This window comes from Carettochelys insculpta, chromosome 29 (genome assembly GCF_033958435.1).
Source record: "Carettochelys insculpta isolate YL-2023 chromosome 29, ASM3395843v1, whole genome shotgun sequence".
NCBI lineage: Eukaryota > Metazoa > Chordata > Testudines > Carettochelyidae > Carettochelys > Carettochelys insculpta.
The window spans coordinates 3,199,574-3,223,414 of NC_134165.1; the positions used below are offsets into that span (position 1 = coordinate 3,199,574).

A 23,841-nucleotide genomic window follows, 5' to 3' on the forward strand; every position below is an offset into this window, starting at 1 on the left:
GGGGGCAGGTAGGCATTTAGGGGGCAGGCAGGGGGCAGTTAGGGAACAGGCAGGTGGGGGCAGGTAGGTAGGACCAGACCGAGGATAGGCAGTTTGGGGGCAGGTGGGGTAGCCACAGAGGGGGCAGGCCGGGAGGGGATAGGTGGGGGGCAGATGGGGCAGTTGGGGTGCAGACAGGTAGGGGGCAGGCAGAGAAGGGGCAGGTAGAGGGCAGACGGGGCAGGCAATGGGGGCGGACAGGGGACAGATGGGTAGAGGGTAGGCAGGGGATGGGCAGGGGGCAGTTAGGGGGTAGACGGGGCAGGCACGTAGAGGCGGGCAGGTAGGGGCAACCGGCTGCCAGCTGGCCTGAATGGGGCAGGCCTTCATGCCATCATTGAGTCTTGTGCGTTCTCGTGTGCCAGCCTCACCCGCCCTCCGCCATCCATCCCACCCGCTCTCCGCCGCAGCCGCCGCCGCCGCCACCGCCGGCTCACGCGCCCGCCACTGGGCTTCTCCGTTTTGTTCTGTTTTATTATTATTTTGTCCGTTGCCTTGGCAACTCTCGGGGGCGGGGCTAAACAAAAGGACAGAAGACCCCCCCCCCCTCCTCCCGGCCATGCCCCCGTCTGGCCGTGCCCAGGCACCGTGGAGGGAGGGCGGGAACGGGGTCCAGAGAGCAGGGCTCATCAGGTGTCGGCCGAACCCCGCCCAGCTCAGCTCCAGAGCAGACTGCCTTCCCGAGGAACCACCTCCGGCCTGCGCAGGAGAGGCTGGAGACTAGTAGTTAGAGCAGGAGTGGAGCTGGGAGCCAGGACTCCTGGGTCCCCTTGGAGGAGAATGATGTCTAATGGCTAGAACAGGGGGATGGAGCTGGGAGCCAGGACTCCTGGGTTCTATTCCCAGGCTCCTTGGCCTCTCTGGGCAGGCGAGGTGTGTGTAAGGCGGGGGGCAGTGCTTGGTGTGTAAAGGGGGGGCCACACTGGGTGTGTAAGGGGGCAGTGCTGGGTATGCAAGGGGGTGGCACTGGGTGTGTAAGGGGGGAAGTGCTTGGTGTGTAAGGGGGGAAAAGATCTTCCATTTTCCTTTGTCTTTCTTTCTTTCTCTCTCTTTCTTTTTTGGACTCTCTCCATCTGTCCCCATGACATCCCCCCACCCCCCGTTTCCATTCTCCATTCGGTCCAGCCGGGGGGCCGCGGCGGGTGGGGGGTCTCTGGGGGCCCAGCAGTGGGGGTGGGAGGATTCCCAGGGTCCAGCCAGGGACCACAGGGTTGGGGGATCTCTGGGGGCCCGGGTGGGGCGGGGTTTCCGGTGGTGCCCACTGCAGCTGTGGCCGCCCCAGCCGGCAGGCAGAGGACAGGTAAGGAAGCAAGCGCAGCTATTTGGGGCTGGGCGGAGCTGCCCTGGATGCCGCACCCCCCGCTGGCCCTTGGGGGACAAGTCCCCCTTGCCCTGCAGCCCAGCCGGGGCGTGGGAGTCTCTGGAGGCCCAGCCGCCTGTCCTGCCTGGGCATCCGCCACAGGCACTGCCAGTGGGGGCCTGGGTACGCCAGCTGGCTGCAATCTGTGGTGCCCAGAGACCCCCCACCCCCGTGGCCGCCCAGCTGGGCCTGCCCAGCTCCACCTGCCCCCCCATGTCCAGCACCAAATGCCACAGGCCTGAGCTCAGTCCTTCCTGGCTGGGCCGTGGCCCATGGGAGGGCCCCAGTTGCCCCGACATCCAGTCCCCCCCGACCCCGCAGCACGGGTTCTCCAGCTCCAAGCAGGGGCACTTGCCAGGCCAGGAGCCCCCTGGAGGTGGGGCAGATGTGCATGTGTCCCCGCCCCCATGGGGGGCAGCTAAACTGGAGCACAGTGGGGGAGCCAAACTATCCCCCTGCAAACAGCAATGGTTCACCCCCACAACATGCACAGCCCTGCTGGTGCCCCTCACTCCCGACCCACAGCCCCGATACTGACCCCTCCTCTGGGGGGCCGGCAGGTCGCCGGCTCAGTGGGGGCTTGAGGTGGGCAGAGAATTATTTAGGGGGTGAGGGGGTCAGAACTGGAGCAGCTTCTGTCAGACACCACCCCCCAGCCCTATGGATGCCATGGGCTTTCGGGCGCCTCTGCCCCGTGCTCTGTTCCTGCCCCACCATCTCCATGGCACAGCTCCAACCCGGTCACACCGTTAGCCCACAATACCCAGCTCCCCCCACCCTCCCTGGCCCCCCCCCAGACCTCCTCCAGTGCCCACCCCCAGCCCCCTCACGCCCTCTCCCTCTCTCCCCTGCAGCATTCGCAGCGCCAGGCTCCTCCACTGCCAACCGGTTTGTCGGCATCGGACCCCGGGACGGCAACTTTCTAAACATCCCCCAGCAGTCTCAGGTCAGAGGGGGTGATGCTGCGTCGGGGGGGGCTCTTTGTCGTAGTAGCACAGGCAGGAAGGGCCCCAAAATCTGGCGCGGTCAGAGCTGGGGCCGGGCACCCAGACTCCTGTCTGTCCCTGGTGTGGGGAGGGGAGCGGGGGCTAGTGGTCAGAGCCGGCGCCTGGACTCCTGGGTTCTACTGGCTGTGCTACAGCACCACAGGGGATCCTGCGTCCATGGGGGGCTCTGGCCCATTGTGGAGTCCCTGGAGCGAATCCCCTCCCCTGGCCTCCAGTGGGGCCTGCTCCAGGAGCAAGTTAGTTGGTAAATTACCAGGTGAATCTGTGGGGGCTCTGTCTTGAGCTGCCTCTACAGGGTCCAGCCCTCAGCAAGGGGGCCCTGGGGGCCCAGGTTTCAAGGGGCCAGGACGGGGCGTGTTTTGGGGTCACTTCTGGGTGCTTGTATAACTGATGTGGGGGGACTAGAGCCAGGTGTTCTGGGGTGTGAGGGCAGGCAGGATTCATCCTCCCTCCGCTCCGGGCAGCCCCAGGCTCCCCCGCGATCTGCCGGGGCCGCTCTGCTCTGACCTGCAGCCCCAGGCTCCCCCGCGATCGGCCGGGGCCCCTCCGTAGCAGCTCCTCCCTTGGTGCTGGCACTGCAAGCTGTGGGGCTGTATGGAGTCACTGTGGAGGGGGGGGTTGGAGGACTGCAGGAGGGAAGAACCCCCAGGGGGTGGGGCGTGTGGGAGCTGGCAGCAGGGGGGCTGCATGCCGGCTCCCTGTAGTACACCCTGGGCCAGCCCCACGCCAGGGCTGCGTCTTCTCTTTCCCAGCCGGGTGCAGAGTCCGTCTCTTGTGTACGCCAAGGCCTGTGCCCATGCGCACCGCCCCCAGAAACACGAACCCGGCGGGGACTGGGCTCCTGGCGCCCCTGGGTGGCCGTCCCAGCGCCCGGCTTACAGGGAACACGGCCCATCTCCCCGCACCCCTGGGTGCTGCTGGAATGGGGTGAGGGCGGAGAGAGCTGCTCTCTGAGGGCCTCCTCCTGTCAAGTGCCTTTCCGCCCGCAGGCAAGCCGATTTCTCCCTCCTCAGGCGCCTCCGCCCTGTCCCAGCCGGGCAGGGACTTTGGGGCAGCCCCCTACTCCAGGGTGTGGGGGCCTGTGCAGCTGTGTGTTAACACCCCGGGGGGAGAAAGACCTGGGGCACTTACAGAGCCCCCCCCCTTGCCCCGCCTGAGGCTCGGCTGGGGGATCTGGCTCTTTTCCCGTCCTCCCAAACTTTGTTGAACTTGGGCCGAGGGGGCGGGCCAGCTCCGTCCCATCCCATAACCCGAGTCACGTCGGACCTGTCTGGTTGCCCTGAGCAACCAGACATGATGTCACACCCTGGTGAACTTGGACTGGGGGGGCGAAGGGAAACAAAGGGCTGGGCCCAAGAGGAGCAGGGGGGGCCGATATGGGGGGGGGCTCAGCCTGCCCCCCCCGGTCTTCACCAGCTCCCCTGCCTGGTCTGGTTCCCGAAAGCCCCTGGGGGGCTGTAGGGCTCACATCTGCCTGTCTGCGCCTTCATCCTCCTCCGAGAGGCTGTGGCCCGAGCCCCTGGGCTGGGCGTCCCATCCTAACCCCGACTCCGCAGCAGGTGGAGGGAGGACAAAATAGGGGCAGGGATGGGGGGGATTCCCACGAGCCCCTCCCCTCTCCAGCACGTCATGCAGCCAGCCCCCCCTCCCCAGCAAGTGGGGCACGGCCCCTTGCCAGCCCTGGGTCTGTGGGGTAGGTGGATCCGGCCCTGCCAGCCGAGGCTTCCCCGTGGGACCGTGGCGGGGGGGCAGACCCCACTGGCCCAGGCTGTGGGGTGCTGCGCGGGGAGGGGGCTGCAGAGCCAGCTTGGGGGTCCGGCCGCGCCCAGCCACGGGGCCGTGGAAGCAGCCAGGGGGCCATGGGGGGCAGGATCCTGGTCACATGGATCTGCCCATTTACTTTGGGAGCGACCCCCAGTGCGCCAGGCGGGGGTGGCAGCCCCCACAGGGATTGGATCCCCCCTATGGGGTAGGGCCCGGGCCCCGGCCCCGCCCCGCCCCCGCCCCTTCCGTGTGGGGTGGGGCAGCCGGGCAGGGCACGTGGCTGGCACCCCCACTCCCTGTCTCATCCCCTGCACGGGGAAGGAGGGGGCAGTCCTCTGATTGGCCAGTGGCGCAAAGGACTGACACTTGTGCCTGAGCGGCGGCCTTCAGATTGGTGGAAAGGGGCACACATCATGGGACCTGGCCAATCACAAGGCAGGCGGTCTGGGGTGCTCCTCCCCACCGGCGTGGAGACGGGTCTCCGAGGCCGTTATGAGCCTGGCTCCTCCTGATTGGCTGGGACGTTCGGCCATCATTCTGCTGCTTGGCCAATCAGAGACTTTAGCCTGAGGATCCCCGCGAGCCCACTGGGCTGGGGGTGGGCGGGACTCCTGGGTTGTGCCGGCTCGGGAAGGGAGTGCGGGCTAGTGGGTAGAGCGGGGGTGGGGGCAGGACTCCTGGGTTCCCCTCCGGGCTGGGCCCGAGGTGCCGGGTGTCCCCGTTGCTGGGGGGGCGGTCAGGCTGTGTTCTGGGGGGCCGGGAGCCGCGTGTGCTGGGGGCGCTGGCGCCGGGGGGAGCTCCCGGGCCTGGCAGCCGAACCCCGGGCAGAGCCGGGGAATCCCTGCGCCCTGCGGCTGGCCGGGGGGAAAGCGCCTCCTGGTGGCTCGTCCCCGCACCTGCAGGCTCCAGCCGGCGGTGTTACCTCCCTGCCTTGCCGGGGTGGATTCCCGGCCGGCCCAGCCCGCCCCCTGCTCGCCCGCGCCAGGCACCACCTGCTCTGGTGCCCCTGCGCGGGGTCAGAGGGGGCCGGCGGGGGAGGGGGATGGGCTGGGCCCCTTAGCAGGTCGCTGCGTGGAACGTGACCCACCCCACGGGGCTGTTTCTCTTCCAGTCTTGGTTCCTGTGACGGGATTGTCGGGGCGAGAAGAAAAATCTCCCCCAGCCCCCCCTGGAAGCGCTCAACTTCGCCAGGGTCTTCACTGAGCTGCTCCTGCCAAGCCCCGCAGGGGCGTCTCCCCCCTGCCCTCCCTGCCCCGCAGCCAATTCGAATCCACGCCGCCCTCGGGAAGGAGCCTCACCAAGAGCAGCCCCCAGCTCGCCCAGCCGCAGCACGGCCACAGGTCAGCCGCTCCGGCCCGGGGTCCCACAGCCCCGGACGCGCCTGGTGCCAGTGGCTCTTCCGGAGCCCTACGTGACTTAGGGTGGCCGGTTGGGACAGAGTCCCACAGCCCAGGACCCTGTCCGGCTATGCAGGCGCCTAGGTGGGCTTTGACCCACGCTGGCTCCAATCTGGCACCGGCGTTCCCAGCGCACCAGCCCCCCGCTGGCACAGGTCGAGGTCCCGGGGTGAACAGAGCAGGAATGGAAACAGCTCCTCTGCCCGCCCCCACTGGCGCCCGTCCCAAACGATTCCCTCGTGCAAACTGGGGTGCAAAATGGACACCTGAGACTGGCCGCTCAGAGGCCCCGGGCGCTTCTCTGCAGGTCGGTCGGAACGGGTCATTTTTCCACTGGCGCGGGCTTGTGTCCCGGGCTTTATCCTCCCGCTTGCGGGCAGATTGGCTCACGGTTTGGAAGGTAACGTCCGACCCGCCCAGACAGCTGGAATTTTGCCCTTTTTGCCAGCTTGCCAGGAACTGCAAGCCGCCCCGGCGGGCTGGCCGCCGCTGTGTTTGTTGCTGATGCCCCCGCCCAGTGCCGTGCTCTGCTCCCGTCTGTGGTGAACCCGGTGAAACCCGCCGTGCTGCCTTGTCCGCAGGAGACAGTGGCATGGCTGGAACTTCACCCTGGCCACACCACGGGGGGTGGGGTGTACGCCTGTTTGCGGGGCCTGCCCACTGGGCTGCTGATGGACGCCACATCTCAGTCCTGTTGGTCTCTGGGCATCCCCTCCTGGTTCCGTTGGGCGCTCGGGAACAGGGCGCTGCTCACGGAGCCTGGCCGGGGCCCCTCTGCCTTCCCCCTGGGCTGGCCCATCCTTCTGGCAGATCCAGCCTCTGGAGATTCGCTGCCGGGTTGGCTACAAACCTCGGGGCTGATCCTGCCTGGGCTGGGCCCTCCCCTGTGCCGTGGGACCGCAGGGACGTGCAGGGACCTGCCCCATCGCCTCGGAGCTGAGCGGTGCCACAGAGGATGCTGGGAGTTTACCCAGGATGCTTGGCAGCCAAGGGCACAAACAGGTCCCAGTCGCTGGGGCAGAGGCGTCCCTCATACCCAGCATACGGGCCGAGCAGAGATCTCCGGCTGTGGGGCCAGAGGGGGCCATGCTCCCACTCTTCCTGCCCCCTATCTCAACCCCTTGCTCCAGAGCCCCCAACCGATGGCTGTTCTGCCAGGGGGCAGTTAGATTATTTTAGGGCTGGGGCTGTCTAGTCCCCTTCCCAGCGGCTCCCAGCATGGCTCCCTCCTCCCCGCAATGGGATTCTCTCCAGCCCTGCACCCCCAAATAGTGGGGGCGCCGCAGCAGCTGGCGTGGGTTGGCTGAAGTCACAGCCAAGGTGACTCAGCTGATGGCTGGATGCTCCGCACCGCGGTCTCCTCTCACGCACACCGTGGGGTTTGCTGCTTGGTGGGTGGGTTTTGGTTTCGATCGTTGGATTCTTTCTCTTCCTTCTCCTTCCGTTCTTCCATCCCCGTCATTTGGTGGTTCTGTTAGGGTTGGGGGCTTTCCGTTCGCACCAGTGATCAAACGCTAAGGGCCCGAGGGACAGGCCCGCGAGGCCCGCGCCCAGCTGCTGCTACAGCTCTGGTGTGGTCCCAGGTCACAGCGCTGAAGGGACGTGGGCCCCTTTGGTGGGGTTGATCGTCCCGCTGGGATGCGGCACGCGGGGGCAGTCCCACCCCACCCCACTTCACGCGCTCCTTTGCTGTCCAAAAGGAAACCCAAGTGAAACTCTCTCTCCATCTCACGCCCACCTGGCAGCCCTCAGCCTCAGCGGCCAGGCGCGGGGGAATGCAGCCGCGGCTGGGGTGGACCGTGGCGGCTGTCACTAGCAGCAGCACCGCGAGGTCGTTTCAGGGCTGGAAGTGGGGCTGGGGGATGCTGCGTCTGGATGAGGCCCCCGGGAAGGGGCTGGGAGATGTGGGGGCCAGACTGGGCTCACCGGAGCTGGAGTTTGGCCCGGGCGCCAGACGTCCTAACTCGACCCTTGCAAAGCAGACAGGCGCTGAGGTCCCAGCTGTGCCTGGGCTGCCCCTGGGGGGCCGCGAGCTAAACGCCTCCCTGGTCCAGGCCTGGACATGACCCAACAGCACTAACTGCTGCCGTGGGTCGTCCCCCCGTACACACTGGGGCCCTGGCCTGATCCCCCCGCCTACCTCCCAACAGAAAAGCACAGAGCCCAGGAAATGAGGGAGCCCCCCCAAAGCAGAGTGCAGGGCCCCACCCCCTCCAAGTGTCCCCTGAAGGAGCTAGACCTCCAAGGAGAGCCCGGTTGTACCCCCGCCTAGCGCGTGGCAGCACCCAGGGGCCGCCTTTGGCTCTAGATGGGAGCGAAAGGCCCTTTGAGAGCTGGCTGTCCCAGCAGTGCCCCAGAGCGGTGCCTGGGGAGAGCCACCCGCCCGCCAGGGCCTGAGCTCTGGAGCCTGCCTGTCTGACCCCGTCTCCACTGCCCTGGCGCTGCTGCGAGTCACCCTCCTTCCCAAGCTGGGCTTGGGCTGTTCACTCTGGCCACAGGGAGCTAAGCCTGGGCCAGACCTACAGTGGGTGTAAAGCAGGGGGGGCCCTTCATGCCAGGGAAGACCCTGACGGCCTGCCCTGGTTTCTCTCACTCCCCTCCCCCGCCCCCATTTCAGTGCCGGCCACGCGCTCTCCTGGCCGGCTGGGACGCCAGCCTTGTCCCGCGCCTCGGGACATCACAGGCCGCTCGCTGACAGACCCCAGTACTGCCCCAAGGCCTTCCTGGAGTGGCTGGCCTGGCTGGACAGGGACTCACTGCCCCGTCAGTGCCAGGCTGGAAGGACCCCGCTGCAGCGCCAGAGGCCGGGGGCTGCAGGCTTTCTGCAGGGTTCAGAAGGCAGCTCCTCCGAGGCTGATGGTGGGTGTGAGAATTCAGGCGTCGTTGCCTCTGGCCTTGGCGCTGTTCGGCTGCCTCCATGGTCACAGGGTCGAAGCCGTCGAACGGGGGTATCGGCCCAGTTCAGCCCTGCACTAGAGCATCCGCTCAACGCTCAGAGTACGTCTCCGCTGCTGGAAACCCCGGGGGAGCCAGAGCCCAGCCCAGGGCCTGAGCCATGTCTCCCCTGCAGCCTGGGGCTTGTCTACACTGCGGGTTTATTGCGGAAAAAAGCCTTTTGTCCCGAAAAAATGCCCCTTGCGTCCGCCCCACGAAGGGTGTTACCCTGGAGTGCCGGGGCCTTTGACTCGGAGGAGTAACTCCGTCAAAACGAAGGACTTTCTCCCCCACCCCACTTCTCAATTTCAAAACTGAGTCAGCGTGTGCTGAGCAGAGCTGGTCGCTACTGCCGTTGCTTTGCCCTGGAAATCAGCCTCTCCAGCGTGACCGCTCTGTTCCTAAACGCTTTCACCGCCTGACCGCTCTGCTCGGAGCGGAAGTCAGCAATGGCTGAAAAACCCGGCAGTGTAGACACAGCCTGTGGGGCATGAGCTCGCGTCACCAGAGCTGGGCTTGGAGGCTTCTCCCAGCGTGGCCGTCCCCATCCCATCCGACAGGGACCGCGTGAATTCCCGGGACGCTGTCGGATGAGCGAGGCCAGTGCCCGGCCCAGCTGCAGAGAATGAGACTCACTTGAGAATGTGTTAAACATGAAGAAAAAAAAAAAAACCTTTTAAAAAAAGCTAAATATATATATATATAGGGGGGCTAAAACGGAACAAAGTTTGTTTTCTTTGAGCCAGTGCAATGATTTGCATAGTTTTAATATCTTTGTATGTTAAAGATTGTTAAGAAGAAGAAAAAAATCTATTTTTCTTGAGCAGTCCTGGTTCCCGGGGACTCTAAACATGCAGGAGAGAGAAACCCCAACCTTTGTAAGTGTGGGGCTGTCGGTTCCTGTTTATTTTTTCATTCATTTATTCATTTTGTTTTTGCCTTTTTCTTGTTTCTGTTTTGGTTTTGTTTTGTTTTGGGAGGCTGAAGGGAAGGTTTTTTTCAAGCAAAAAAAAGAAGAAAAAAGAAATATATATATCGGTTACAGAGCCGCGGAGAGAAAAATGTAACAAAAGAAAAAACAAAAAAACAAGGCGAAGACACGAGGATGGCGAGAAAAGAAAAATGATGAAAAAAACTCAAAAAAAAGAGAAAATTAACAAAAAAATTATATATAAAACCACAAACCCTGGTGCTTTTTACAGTATAAAGGACATTAAAAAACTCTATTATACATAGTTTATGAACCAATTAATTGTTATCATAAAGCACATGTTAGGAGACATACATTATCCTTTATGTTTAACTGAAAGGGGCAGGACGGACTGCGGTTATCAGAGGCACCCAGCTTTCGTTGCTCTTCCTGGGGGCACGAGCGAGAGGGGGCGGGAGCTGACTTGGCCAAGGGGTCCCCCCCCAGCTGGGGGTCACACCTCCCATGTTGATGGTGGCGGGATCCCTGTGTGCCAATTTCCACCCCACCTCGGTCCCTGGCAAAACTCTAGCTGGAATCAGGCCCAGCCCCCTCCCGCCCCCTCTGCCCCCCTGCCCCCCTCCTCTGCCCCCACCCCGCTGGAGGATTTTTCTTTGGAGCCAAAAGCCAACTTTGATCTCACCAGCATTTTGTCGTGGCGCCTTTTTCAGAAAGTTGGTCGTGTTCCCCCTTTTTTCTGTTCTCCGGGGTGGGGGGTGGGGGGCAGGGGGCCCCCTCCCTCCCTTCCCCGACTGCCCCTGCGGTGACAGAGCCGTGCAGCTGGAGAAGGACCCTGCCCACGCCTTACCCGCCCGCGCTGCCTGGCAGCCGACGTGCCTTCGCCCCTCGCTGGCCCGGCCGGAGGGGGCTGAGCCGTGCCCCCAGTGCCACGCGGCCACGCAAAGCAATAACCACCCCAGCTTCCACCGACAAACGATGCTGATCGCTGGGTGGGGGGGAGAGGTGTCCAAGCTGGAGCCTCTCCCCCTCCCCCCCACAGAATCATGGGGCCCAAGCCGGATCCTGCCATGCCCAAATCCCAGGGCCCAAGCCAGATCCCACCCCTGCCCTGAACTGTGGATCCTGTCCCCTTGCACCTGGAGAGCTGGGAGGGCCCGATCCAGAGCCTGTCCCCTTGCACCCTAAAAGCTGGGAGGGCCCGATCCGGAGCCTGTCCCCTCGCACCCTAAGAGCTGGCAGGGCCCGATCCGGAGCCTGTCCCCTCGCACCCTAAGAGCTGGGAGGGCCCGATCCGGAGCCTGTCCCCTCGCACCCTAAGAGCTGGGGTCCCCTCCCCACACCCCAAAACTGATGAGGTGGAATTTTTTTTTTTCCAAAGCAGCTTCTGACCTTTGGGTTGGTCTCTGCCTGTGCCCCACCCTGGGCCCCCAAAGGAGGGCAACCCCCCCCCCCCCCAGGCCGAGGGCCCTGCTCCGCCACAGGCCGCTGAGCACCCGCTGCCCCTCGTTAGGCCGGCTCAGCCCTTCACACCCCAACCCCCCCACCCCTCTCGCTCCAGGGCCTGCCCTAGGCTGCACAGCAGGGAGCCGGCTGCTCCTGCCCGTCCGTCTCTGCCCCTTCCAACAAGTTTCTTCGTAGGGTAAGAAACGCAGTATAGCCAGTCCAGTACCGTATATCTAGGTAGTACTAATGGCCTTGTGTGTGCTTCCGTCTGTCCCTGGCTGGCCCCTCCGTGTCCCTGTCCCCCCGCGCTCGCTCGCCACCGCCCCCCCGCCCCCCGCCTTTGCCAATGACGCGTAGTTCTTCGTCCGGTTGCGTTTCCTCGCCCGTCCCCGGCCCGCCCGCCCGCCGCGCCGGCCGCCAGCCTCGCTTCCCCCCAACGGCGTTTCAAAAAAATCGACAAAAACAACCACAAAAAGACAAAAAAAATGATAAATAATAAAATGCAAAACCTGTTATACCTGGGCGCGCCGCCTCGTGTCTGCCTGAGCCGTCGTGCGCCGGCCTTGCGGGGGGACCCCCCCCCCCACCTGGAGGCCCCCTCCCCGCCTGGCACCGGGGGCTGGGAGGGTGTCTGGCCCCCTGGAGTGTTGCGCCTCACGCCCCCCCCAGTTCCTTTGGGGGCAGCCGTGCTCAGCCCCCATCTCAGCACTGGCTCCAGGCCGGAGGGTGAAGGGCAGCCCAGGGTTTTAAAGGGATTTGGTGGCCCCGCTGCCTGGTGGGCCTTGGGGGGGGGCGGGGAGGGTCCCTGCTCCCTGATGGGCCTTGGTGGGGGATGTGATGGGGTTCGGGGTCCCCAAGCTCTGCACCCCGGCTGCGGGCAGGAGTGACTTTCACTCGGCAGAACAGTGGGTTTATTAGCCAGCAGGACACAGCGTGGTGCAGAGGAGTCTGTGCAGCCGGCAGACACAGCCAGTCCAGTCCATGGTGGGGAGAGGAGGCCGAGGGGTGCCCCATCTGGGTCTGGCCTCCCCTCCACGGGCTGGTGCCTCCCCCCCCGCACCCCATCTTCCAAGTGCCCCCTCTGGTTCAAACCCAGCTCGGCTCCTCCCTGATCTGTGTTTGGGTCAGAGGTGTTACCTGCCAGCTTAGGGTACAGCCCCGGGGGTGGGGGGGTCACCCTTAGGCGCTGGGAGCTGCTCTGCCTGGCTGTCTCTCTCTCTCTCTCTCTCACACACACACAGAGCCCTCCCCCCCCCCAGCTCCATCACGGGGGGGGGGGGGGGGGGAATTCCCCTGCTCTCTAGTGGACGTTGGCAGGGAGGGGCAACTCCCTGCTCCCTGATGGGCCTTGACGGGGGCGGGTGGGTTCCCCTGCTTCCGGGCGGGCCTTGGCGGGGGGTGGGTTGTCCCCAGCGCTCTGGGTGTGCCCAGCCCAGGCAGACAAGCCCTGGGTGGGGGCTGGAGCCAAGGACCCAGTCGCACCTGTGCACAGAAAGGAACCCGTAGGCAGCCCCCCCAGCGGGGCCCTGCGCAGTGTGATGGGCTGGGGCTGGGGGGCAGCTCTTGGGCATGGTCCACTGCAGGGCCTCAGTTTCCCTCTCGCGAGGCAGGCTGGGGGCCCCTCAGGGCTGGCCGGGTGGGGAGGCCCTGGCCTCGGGGTTGCACATGCGCAGCAGCAGCAGAGCCGAGCTGGCTCCTGGGGGGAGATGGCCCTACCCCCCCAGGACAGCCCTGGGGCCTGGCGCGCTTACCCCCGCCCCTTGGTCCTGCCCGCCCACCCCAGGGCGCATCTCAGGGCCTGGCTCTGCCCAGCCAGCGGGGGCACCGCCAGCCCCAGCGCCCCACGGCATGGGAGCGATTCCCCTCCCCTGCAGAGCCACAAGTGCCAGGGGGGGGCGTCCCGAGCACCCCCCCCCCGAGCGTCAGCTGACGCAAGACCTGGTGTGAGGCTCCCGCCCCCGCCCTGCGGCCGTCGCCCCCGACTGAGCAACACCCCCCCCCGCCCACCAGGCCAGGCAGGGGCGGAGCCTGAGTGCGCTAACCACTAGTCCCTGTGCCCTGCCCAGAGCTGGGGAGAGAACCCAGGCGTCCGGGTGCCCAGGCTGCCCCTGCCGTGATCCGCTGGCTGGTCCCCCAGAGCTGCACACGCAGACCCACCCTCGCCCCCCGCCCCAGCTCATGCCGAACAGACCCAGAGGCCTGGCTGGGGAGCAGCGGGGGGTGGGGCATAATGGGGGGGGCCTCTCAGGGGAGGGGGCTGTTCTGCGGGGGGGGGGGGGCGAGCCAATGTGGCCCCTCCCACCGCCCAGAGCCAGCCCATTAATGGGCGGGGCGTACCTTGGGCAGGGCTCACCCAGCAATGCCACCCGATGCCCGGACCTCACCCCATCCGGGGACCCCCCCCCCCCACACGTCTTCTGAAGCCTTGTGCCTCGTCCTGCCCCCCCCCACCAGCCCCCCCCCAATCTGGCCCATTCTATCCTCCCAGCTTCACCTCCCGCCCCCCCCAAACTCACCATGCACCCCAGCCCCCCCCCCCACGCGCGGAAGCGCCGAGGGGCTGCCGGGGCTGTGACTCAGCACCAACCACCTCTGGGCGGGACCCCACCGACCCCCCCGCAGCAGCCCAACGGCACCAGGTGGAGCAACGGCTCTGCTGCAGGAGCCCTCTGCTGGGGCGCTGGTGGGGGCAGCCCCCAAGGGTTTCCCCGCCCCCCGACCAGCTCAGCCGGTGCCCCTCACTCCAGACCAGCAGCCCCCCCAGGCATCAGAGCCCTGCCCCGCCCTCAGCCACTGCTAGTACAGCCCCTTCGTGCTCATGTGGGTGGGTCCCTGGCCGGGGAGGGTCACAGCTGGGTACTATTAGGTTTATTACGGTAAGACCCGGGGGCGTTACTGGGTCTGCCCCCCCCCCCCCCCCCGCCACACACACAGGCAGCGTGAGCCAGCCCGGCTGCAGGGCCTACCTGGGCGTAGGGGAGAGAAACTGAGGCACGGAGCCGGGCCAGGCAGCCAGCCACAGGCCCAGCTGGGCAGGGCAGAACGGGAGGGGGTCGTTTGGGGGGTTTCAGGGACACAGCGAGGGCGCCAGTGGGGGGGGGGAACTGGTGACACCGATGTATTCCTGGCCCCCCGTCCCCTCCCGCTTTGCCGGGGGGGGGGGGACAATGTCCCTATTGCTGAGTCATCACCCCCCGCCCAAACCCCACCCCCTCCGCCGCTCTGCCCCTCCCCCGCGGCCATGGGCCCCTCAGGGACAGCGCCCCCCCCCCCCCCACAGCCGAGTCCCGCTGCTGCCTGGAAGGGGCCGTTGTGCTGGCCCAGCTCTGCCCGCCCCCCAGTTCCTGCCGGCAGCCCCCGCCCCCAGCCAGGCCGGTGGCGTGTCCAGGCGCTGCCCCGCCCCACAACCTCTGCCCCACGGCGCCCCCCCCCCCCGCCCCAAGAAGCAGGCACAGGCGCCTGTGTCCACGGCCTTTCTTTCACTGCTGCACAGCTACAGCCCACACAGGGTTAAATTAAAAACCGCCGGGGCCCCTCCCCCAGCTCCGAGCAGGGCCCCACCCCACAGATGGGGGGCAGGGGCTCCGAAGGCCCATGGAGGGGGCCCACCCACCCGGAGCTGCTGACTCCCAGCCCCATTGCAGACCCCCCCGCGACCCCTCCACAGCCACAGCACTGGGGGCACAGGCATGGGGGAGCTCAGCCCCACGCCCCGAAGGGGTTAACACAGCCAAGTCCACTCCGGGGGGGGCTCTGCCCATGGGGGGCTCTGGCAGTAGCTGGGGCGCTGCCCTGACCACTTCAGCCCCCCCCCCCATTTCCCACGCGGAGCTGGAGCGTCTCCTCGCGGGCCAGCAGCAGCGGCTGAGACTGGACGAACATCATCACACCAATGGCCCCGCCAAGGTCCTGCCCGGTGTGGCAGCCCTGCAACTGGGGGGGCGGGCTCCCGACTCAGTCCCACACAGGCTGCCCCGCCCCCCTCGTCCACAGTCACCCCGAATCCAGTGTGCGTGGGGGGTGGGGCCAGTCATCACCGGGCCTCCCCGGCCGCCGGGGCCCCCCGCAGAGTCCGGCGCTCCCGGGCGGGCGCCCGTTCCCGTTTGATGGGGCGGGGGGCAGCGCCCCGCGGGGCCTCGGGGCTGCCGGGCGGGGGCGCCTTGGCCTCGGGCCGGGGGGGCGTGGCCGGCTCGCCCGTGGCCGTGGCCGTGGCCTGGTCGCGCAGCAGCTGCGCCAGGAAGCTGATGTACTTCATGGCCAGGCGCAGGATTTCGTTCTTGCTCAGCTTCTTGTCGGGCGGGTGCGTGGGGATGAGCTTCCGCAGCTCGGCGAAGGCCCCGTTCACGTTCTGCTGCCGCCAGCGCTCCCGGCTGTTGGTGAACACGCGCCGGGCCACCTTCTGCGGCTGGTGCCCTGCGGGGAGAGGCGGATGTGGGGCTCCTCGGCCGGGCCGAGATGCAGCCACCTCTGGGGCGCAGCGCGGAGGCTGTTTATACCCGGCTCCCCCTGCCGGGCCGGGCCGAGATGCAGCCACCTCTGGGGCGCAGCGCGGAAGCGGCGTAAGAGCCCCCGGGCCAAACCACGCCCCAGGGGAGGCCAGGCCACACGCGCTGGGGTTCTGTGGGGCGCCTCGGGTGTCCTCGTTGGGGGCGGGGCGGGGCTTATCGCAGCCATCACCCAGCGCCGTGTGCAGGGCTCGGCCCAGCGGGGGGCTGGGCTCTGGCCTGGTTCGGGGGGCGGCAGGAGCTAGTGGTTAGAGCTGGGGGGGCTATGAGCCAGGACACCTGGGTCCCGGCCCTGGGAAGGGAGTGGGGGAGGGGCGGTGCCCGGACTCCTGGGTCCCGGCCCTGGCTCACGGGGCAGCAGGCCTAGTGGTTAGAGCGGGCCGGGGGCGCTCACCGTCCAGGATCTCCTGCTCGAAGTGACTGGGCCGGCGCTTGAGGCGGCTACTGGGGAAGAGGCTGAAGGAGCCGGAGGTGCCAATGTAGACGCTGGGGAGAGGGACAGAGAGCAGCAGGTGAGGGGGGCCAGCAGGGCCCTATGGCCGCGGGGGAGCTGAGAGGAGGGGGCGGGGCCAGCAGGGCCCCATGGCTGCGGGGGGCGCAGAGAAGGGGGCGGGGGCAGCAGGGCCCCATGGCGGGGGGACGCAGAGAAGGGGGCGAGGCCAGCAGGGCCCCATGGCTGGGGGGCGCGCAGAGGAGGGGGCGGGGCCAGCAGGGCCCCATGGCTGCGGGGGGCGCAGAGAAGGGGGCGGGGGCAGCAGGGCCCCATGGCGGGGGGACGCAGAGAAGGGGGCGAGGCCAGCAGGGCCCCATGGCCGGGGGGCGCGCAGAGGAGGGGGCGGGGCCAGCAGGGCCCCATGGCGGGGGGACGCAGAGAAGGGGGCGGGGCCAGCAGGGCCCCATGGCTGCGGGGGGCGCAGAGAAGGGGGCGGGGCCAGCAGGGCCCCATGGCGGGGGGACGCAGAGAAGGGGGCGGGGCCAGCAGGGCCCCATGGCCGGGGGGCGCGCAGAGGAGGGGGCGGAGTCACCACGCAGCCCCGCCCCCGTAAACCAGCCCTGCCCTGACACCCCAGCCTGCCACACTGCGGCCCTGCCGGGGAGCAGCGCGGGGGGCCAGGGCCGGCAGCTGGCGGAGCGCGCACTGACCTGTTCAGGAAGGGGTGGGGGTGGGGGTGGTACTGCGGCGGCAGGAGCGGGCCCTGCAGACCGCCCAGGGGCACCGGGGCCGGCGGGGGCGCGGGGGCCAGGGCCGAGAGCTGGACCAGGGAGGGGATGGGGCGCAGGGCCGTCAGCTCAGTGGTGGGCACGTCGGGGGGGGGCGGCCGCTTGCTGTGGCCCAGGCTGATGACGGGGATGTCAGGGGGCAGCGGGGGAGGCGCGGGGGGGGGCGGGCTCCCCTTGGCGTCAGCTGGCGAGGGCGGGGGCGGAGGGGCAGGGGAGTGGCCGGCAGGGGGCGAGGGCGGGGGTGGGGGGCTGCGGGGGGGTGGCGGAGTCCTCAGCTTCTCCATCATCTTCCAGGGGCGGCGGGGCACCTCCGGCTGCGGCCAGGGCTCACCTGCTGGGACAAGAAGGGCGGCGTGAGCCCGAGGCGGGGCCCAGTTTCTGCCCCCCGGAACCCCCGGCCCCGATCAGACCCCTGGGCCCAGCCCGTTCGAGAAGCCTCTTCCCGCTGCTTACTGCTCTGGAGCGCCCCAAAGCGTCTGGGTAAAGAGAGGGAAACTGAGGCAGGGGGGCCGGGTGGGGACTGAGGCAGGGGGCCGGGGGGGGCTGAGGCAGGGGGGTGCCAGAGAGGGAAACTGAGGCAGGGGGGCCGGGGGGGGCTGAGGCAGGGGGGGTGCCAGAGAGGGAAACTGAGGCAGGGGGGCCGGGGGGGCTGAGGCAGGGGGGTGCCAGAGAGGGAAACTGAGGCAGGGGGCCGGGAAGTGCCTCGCTGCAGGTGTCCCAGCGAGGCCAGCAGCAGACGCAGCGCTGGAAGCCCGGAGTCCCGGCTGCCAGCCCCTGCGCCGCTCGGAGAAGCGGCAGACACCCGGCCCCGTCCTTTCTGATGCTGGGCCCAGATTCAGCCGAGCCGGGCCTGGTGCCCCGGGGACCGGACAGCGGCCAAGCGCAGCGCTCCGGAGCGCTGCGGTTTGGGGAGTTGCCCCCAGTACCGCGGCGAAGCCCCCGGGCCGTGCGGCCAGGGCCCCAGCTCCCTGCCCTGGCTTGGGCCGGGCCGAGCCGCGCCGGGGGGCGGCTGGTTCATGGCCCCCCCGTGCCAGGCGCTGCCCAGACCCCGCCCGGCCGCCAACGCGCCCGGTGCAAACAGATCCAGCCCCCCACGCGTGTAGCCGCGTGTCCCGCACCCCTGCGGTGACTGTCCCCGCGCGGGCCCGCTGAACGTGCTGGGGGTTGGTTGGGACCCGCCCTACCCGTGGCCCTTGGCCGGCCTGTGCCGGTGGTGCCCACGGGCCGGGCTCAGCGCCGCTCCCCGCGGACTCTCAGAGGCCTTTACCCGCCGGCCTGTCCGCGCTGCCTCGGCCCGGGCCTGGCACGGGGCAGCAGAGCCTGCGTGGGCCCGGCGATCCGCAGCGCCCCCGTGCTCAGGGGAGCCCCCTGTGCCCGTCAGTGGGGGGGGGCTGGGCTCGGCTCAGGCCCCCCGCTGAGCACCGGGGAACCGGCCCGGGACCTCCGCTCACTCCTCTTTCTCCCCCGCTCGCAGCGCCTTCCCTGGGGCCGCGCGTGGCAGCACTGGGGTGCGAACCCCCCGGCGTGGGCCCTCGGCAGCGGCAGCCCCCGCCCGGCCTCAGGCCCCCCGGTTCCCACGGCCTCCCTCGCTGCGGGAGCGGCCGGCGGCGTCCTCTCAGCGGCTCGGGCCGGAGGCTGCTGCCGGCAGAGGCTGGTCAGGTAACCGCCCCCGGGCGGCCCCGAACCCAGGTCCCTGGAGCCTCCCCGGCTGGAGCGGAGAGCGCCGGGGCTCTCGGGGGCCGCGGGGCGCGCATCCCTGGGGCACAGCCAGGGGGCGCCAAGGCCGCGCCAGGCTCTGGGCGTGACGGCTGAAAATAGCGGCGCCGCTCCCTGCGCGTCCCGCTCCCCGGGGAGCTGCACCGCAGCCCGCCCGCAGCCCCCGGGGTCCCCGGTTCGCGCCGGCGTTGGCTGCTCCCTCCAGGACCCCTCCCCCCTTCTCTGGGGCAGGAACCGCGGCCACCGCCCCCGCCCCGAGGGTGGGCTGGGCCAGCGCCGGCTCCCTGCGCACCTCTTCCCCGGGCCGGGACCTCGCAGCTCCCCCTGCCTGGGGCTAGCGGGCCCGGACTCCGCTCCCGGCCCAGGACCCAGCTCGGCCCGGCGGGCCCCGCAGCCCGGACAGCCTCGACCCACGTGCGCCCCGCGGCCCCTGCAGGCTCGACCCGCGCGTGGCCCAGAGGAGCAGAAGGGCCCTGGAGAGGCCACCGAGTCCAGGCCGGGACCCGCAGCCGGGCGCAGCGCGGGAGCCCTTTGCTGTTCCCGAAGGGGGCGGAGAGGGCAGGAGGCGCGAGGCCGGGGACCCCCCGCCCGGGTCTGGGGAGGCCCCGCTGTACCCGGCTCCCGCAATGCGCTGCACGCCGGAGCCCCGGGCCGGGCCGGGCCGCGGAGGTCCATCCCCAGCGGGCCTGTGCGCCGCTTTGCGATTCCAGCAACCCCGAAGGAGCCTCCTGCAGCGCCGGGGCCGCCGTGGGGGCCCCTCGCCTGGACCATCCCCGGGGGGACGCGTCTCGCCCGCCCTGACGTGGCTGCGCAGACGGGGAGGCCGCGGCCGCCCTGCGCCCTTATTCCAGGGGGTGAGTTGTTCCGCAGGGCCGAGCTCAGGCTCCCCGGCTGCGGGTCGAGGCCCATCGCTTCGTGTCCAGCCCCAGAGGCCAGCGGGGGCCGTTTTCTCCCTCCTCCGCCTCACCCGCTTTGAGGTACTTGAAAAACTCTGGCGCGTCCCCTCCCAGCCGCCTCTGCTCTTCCCTTCTCCTCCGGAGGGGACCAGCCCCGTTCTCCGGCCTCCCTCGCAGCTCCTCTTCTCCAGACCCTCCGCCATTCCTGGCGCTCTTCTCCGGGCCGGCTCCAGTCTCTCCACAATTTCACCCATAACTGCTGCAGTGACCCCACCCCGGCGCACGTGGTACCCCAGGGGTGACCCCACCCCGGCGCACGTGGTACCCCATGGGGTGACCCCACCCCAGCGCACGTGGTACCCCCCCCGCAATGACTCCACCTGAACCTGTTTTAGTAGCTTTCCTGGAGTGGCTACCACTGAGGGAGGCCCCCCCCCCCAGCAATACTGTCCCAGCCTCTCAGGGGTTTTGGCCCTATTCATGTACTTGTCCTGCTGGCATCTGGGGCTCCCCACAGTGGCCCGGAAGTGGCCTCAGAAAGCCATTCCCATTCCTCCGGGCCATGCAGGTGAAGGGAGCTTGTCCTGTGCGGGGCAGGTGCCTTTGGTGGGCTGTGGAGTGTCGGCCGGGGGTTGGGGGGGACAGACACTGTTGGCCATGAGATGCCCAGGGGCCCCCCGGGGGCAACCTGAGTCCCACACAGGACGGTCAAGGCAGAGGCAGCTCAGGGGGTAGAACCCCGGAGTCCCAGCTCCACCCCCACGTCGGAGCTGGGCTTGGAACCCAGCAGTCCTGGCTCCCTGCCCGCTCCCCATTTAGCCCTCACCCCCCACGTGCAGCTGGGGTTAGAACCCAGGAGCTGGCGGCTCACAGCCCGCCCCCCCCCGCGCTTTAACCACTAGGCACCGTTCCCCTCCTAGGGCTGAGGTAGAACCCAGGCGTCCTGGCGCCCAGTCCCACTCACTATGCTCCTGAGGCCTCACGCCCCTTCTAGAGCGGGAGGCAGAATGCAGGGCCCTGCCCAGGCCCTGGGACACCTGGCTGCGCTCCCTTCCGCAGCCGAGCAGAGGGACCTGAGGCTCACGGAATCCCAGCACTGGGGCCCAGGCGCTAGTAGCAAACCTCGGCCGGTCCTAACAGCCGCTTGCCCAGCCTGTCCTTAAAGGCCTCCAGTGACGGGACCCCAGGGCCTCCCGCGTCCAGAGCCGAACGTCCCTGAGAAATGGCCCATCTGCCCCGACCTCACACAAGCCACGCTAAATGGCCTGCTGAGCGCACACGGCGCTGAGCGCAGCCGGACGGGGTCTCACGCTTCCAGGCTACATGGAGAGACCGGGCCCCGCACACCACGGCCCCTTTTCAGAACGGTCCCGGTCGCGGCATTTGAAAAGGCATCATTGTCACGAAGCGGGAATGGGTCTTTAAAAACACTCAGGGCCGGTGTTTTGCGGCCTGCGGATCCCGGCCCAAGAGGGGTGACGGTAGCACCGTCCTGCGCTACTGCTGGCGGCGACGCTGCCTACAGAGCTGGGGTCCCGGCCAGCAGCCGCTGCTCACCTGCTGTCCAGCTCTGAGGGCAGCCTCATGATTCCCCACGGGGTTCGGGCTGCCACCTTGAGAAGGGTGACCCATTGCCTGGGGCAAAAGTACCCAAAGGCCCCGCTCTCATGGGGGAGCCCAGATCTCACCAGCTGTGGTGCGTTTTTCCCAGCTGGAAACGTGGTGACGCCTCACTTAGACAAGAGTGAAGCGGAGGCACCTTGCGGCTGCCCTGTGCGCCACCCAGCGGCGGCGCGTTTAAGTCAAGTTACTAACAACTAACGTACAGCGCCCAGCACGGGGGGCTCTGGTTTGTCCCGACCCTAACGACGCAAGTGGCGCCTCCTGACACGGGGCTTCCTCTAATTTTTTCCATCCATCGTCGTCATCAGCAGCAGCCCTGGGCTCAGGGCCGGTGGTGGCCGATGCGCCCTCGCTGTTCCCTTCCACTCTTCCCTGCCCCGTGTGGAGCGGCCTTGTTTCCACAGCCTAGCGCTGCGCCAACCCATGGGCTCACCCGCCCGTTCCCTGGGGGTCTGTCCTCCCATCGGAGCCGGCCATTGTGCCCAACGCCGGAGCTGCAGACGGCTGGAACGTGCGTGGCAGGACTTTCTGCAGGGGGCGCCCCGTGGGCTGCGTCCTCCCACGGAGGTCCCGGCTGGTGCCCTTCTGCAGCCGCCCGCTTCTCAGGCGCTTTCCACACCAATCCCCTCCCGCTCCAGCCCCGCCGCGCGCGGCGCACCAGGAGGTTGCCGGGGGCCGCGCTTGGTCCGGGAGCGCAGCGCATCCCGGGACCGCCCCGCCCCGCCCCAGGCCGGGTACCAGCCCCGTGGGCAGCCCGGGGGCACCGCGCACCGCCGCCCGGTTCACGCGGCTCCGCACCAGCTTCGCCCCGGCCGGCTGCGGGGGCGAGGCCCGGGCCGAGCACGAGAGGAAATGGGTTTGCAAATGCCGCCCCGGGCGCTGCCGGCGGAGGGAGGCGGCGTCCGGCCGGTTCGTGTAACGCCCCCGCCCCCCCCCCCCCGGCCCGTGTAACACCCCCGTCCCCCCGGCCAGTTCGTGTAGCGCCCCCGCCCCCCCGCCGCCGTTCGGCGCCAGGCCCGACCCCACGGCGCGAAAAACCCGAGTCTGATCTGTTCTGCAGAGAGCGCCGGGGCTCGCCTCTGAGTGCGGCGGGGACGGGAATCTGTCCGTGTGTCCGTCTGCCTCCACCCAGCCCCACGCGCTCCGCCCGCGCGGCCGGTGCCGAGCTCCCGTGGGGGCAGACCCGGGACACGCGCGCGTGACTCTTCCCAGCGCTGGTCGCCGGGGGGCTTGTCCCGCTCGAGCCCGGCCGAAGGGGGCCCCTCCCCGCGCCCCGGGGACACCCGCCCTCCCCGCGACGCAGCCCCACGAGGGCTCCCGAGGGGACAGAAATGGGGCCCGGCTGCAACGCGCCCGGCACCAGGGCCGCCGAGGGCGTCACACGCGAGTCACGCCCCCCAGTCGGCCGCGCGCGCCCCCAGCCCCCCGCACGGGCAGCGTTCGTGGCTCTGGCCGGGCCGGACTTTGCCCCCCCGGCCCGCGGTAACAGAGCCCGCCCGGGCAGTCCGGCCAGCGCGTCCCGCCGGCGCTGGTGCTCCGGTGCGTTTACACTCGGGGAGCGCAGCGGCGCCTGGGCGAGGCCCGAGTTGTCCCGGCGGGCGCCGAGCCGCTTCTCAGCCCAAAGCCCCCAGCTGCGGCCCTGCAGCCCCCCCCGGCCGCGCCCCAAAGAGCCGCCGCAGAAATCCACGCGGGTTGCGGCAGCGGCGCGTCCCGGGCCGGATCTCTCCGCGTCCCGCACCCGCCAGCCCCAGCCGCGCCCGCCCTGCGCCGGGTTCCTTCGGGGCCCGGCACCTCCCCGCGCCCGCCGCACGGTCCCCCGGCCGCAGGTGGCTCCGGCGAAGCCCCGGCTGGCCCCGCTGGCCGAAGGGGCCCCACGGCTCCCGGGGAACCCCCGCGAGGGGCGCGTCTTACCCCACCACCGGGCCACATGCTCGCTCCGGGCCGCCGGGCGCCCTCTCCATGCTCGGCCGCTCCGCTCCTCGGGGGGCGCCTGGGGGGGGGGCCGCGCCACGGGGAGGGGGGGGGTCAGATTGGCTCAAGCGTCTCCCCGGCCTCGGCCCCCCGCCCGGCTCCGGGTCCAGCCACGGGCGCTGCGCGGCCAGGGCGATTGCAGAAGTCTGCGCCGTCCCTCCCCCGCCCGCCCCCCGAGGGGTTTCCTGCCGCTCGGCCGGGGGATGGTGCTGCTGCCGGCAGATAAGAGGCGACCGGCCGCCTGCGCCGCGCTGATAAGGAAACCCCTCGGCGGGCTCCAGCTCGCGGGAGACGGGGCAGGAAAACAAGAGGAAGCCGGAGCGGGATAACGTGACCCGGCAGCCGCAGCGCCCGGAGCGGCCGCTCGGGGGTTCCGCGGCTGCTGGGCCGAAGGAGCCCGGCGCTGGAGCGCGGAAGCCCCCGGCCCTGCCCTGCCCACGGTGGGGGGGCAGCAAAGACCCCGGCGGCCTGGGACTGCCCGGGCTGGGGCCGGGGCCGGGGGGCCCGGCAGCCGCTTGGGACAGAAGTCCCGGCCGAGGCGCAGCGGGGCCCGCGGCAGCGCTGGGGCGGGTTGCGGGGCGCACGGGAGACGGGGCGGGGGGGAGCTGCGGGCCCCGGGACTCCTGGGGCCTGTTCCCGGCTCTGCCGCTGCCCGCCGGGGACCCCCAGCCATGTCATGGGCCAGCTCCGTGCCTCAGTTTCCCCTCTCCCTCCCCAGCCTGCGGGGGCTGCTGGGATGGGGGCGCTTCGGGCCGCAGACCCAGCGCCTGCGGCTGCAAGAGGAAGGCGGGAGCCGCGTTCCCCCTGCCCATGGCCGGGGCCTGCGGCGAGCGCTCCCGGGATTCGGGAGGGGGGTCCCTGCCGCGCCCCCAGCCGCCTGCAGCTCCCGCCGCACGACCCAGCCCGGCCAGGCGCTGAGCCGGGGGCCAGGCGCTCTGCAGGCCGGGCCTGGCGCGGGTTGTTTGGGTGCTTCAGCCCTGGCGCAGGCGGGTTGGTGCCCCCGGGCGAGAGGCTGTGGAGCCCCAGGCGCTGCT

At 69.2% G+C, this 23,841-nt stretch overlaps 2 protein-coding genes across 9 annotated transcripts in view; one reads left to right on the plus strand and one right to left on the minus strand.

The window, feature by feature from the left end:
• NFIX (nuclear factor I X) overlaps positions 1 to 11,392 on the plus strand; it is a 124,132-nt gene extending 112,740 nt beyond the window's left edge. For all 7 annotated transcript variants that reach the window (XM_074980293.1, XM_074980294.1, XM_074980290.1 and 4 more), the window contains 2 exons: positions 2,254 to 2,345; positions 5,282 to 11,392. In XM_074980293.1, the coding sequence (XP_074836394.1) occupies positions 2,254 to 2,345; positions 5,282 to 5,296 (107 nt within the window). In that variant the 3' untranslated portion in view covers positions 5,297 to 11,392. The remainder of the gene's footprint in view (positions 1 to 2,253; positions 2,346 to 5,281) is intronic.
• A 2,941-nt stretch (positions 11,393 to 14,333) lies between these two features.
• On the minus strand, positions 14,334 to 23,070 carry LYL1 (LYL1 basic helix-loop-helix family member). 2 transcript variants are annotated; one of them, XM_074979832.1, is made up of 4 exons: positions 22,748 to 23,070; positions 16,524 to 16,932; positions 15,775 to 15,866; positions 14,334 to 15,288 (listed from the first exon to the last, which is right to left on the minus strand). In XM_074979832.1, the coding sequence occupies exons 2-4, from the start codon at positions 16,886 to 16,888 to the stop codon at positions 14,909 to 14,911; spliced, it is 837 nt and encodes a 278-aa protein (XP_074835933.1). In that variant the 5' UTR covers positions 16,889 to 16,932; positions 22,748 to 23,070; the 3' UTR covers positions 14,334 to 14,908. The 2 variants fall into 2 exon arrangements, with proteins under 2 accessions (XP_074835933.1, XP_074835934.1); XM_074979833.1 differs by having other exon boundaries at positions 16,524 to 16,935.
• Positions 23,071 to 23,841: the final 771 nt, after the last annotated feature.

Bases quoted from the DNA above. Each gene is read 5' to 3' on its own strand.
- LYL1 (XM_074979832.1), bottom strand. From the start codon at position 16,888: ATGATGGAGAAGCTGAGGACTCCGCCACCCCCCCGCAGCCCCCCACCC. The intron at 15,867-16,523 runs GTCAGTGCGCGC...CCCTCTCCCCAG, and splicing joins CCCCACCCCTTCCTGAACAG to CGTCTACATTGGCACCTCCG. The intron at 15,289-15,774 runs GTGAGCGCCCCC...CTCTCCCCGCAG, and splicing joins CGAGCAGGAGATCCTGGACG to GGCACCAGCCGCAGAAGGTG.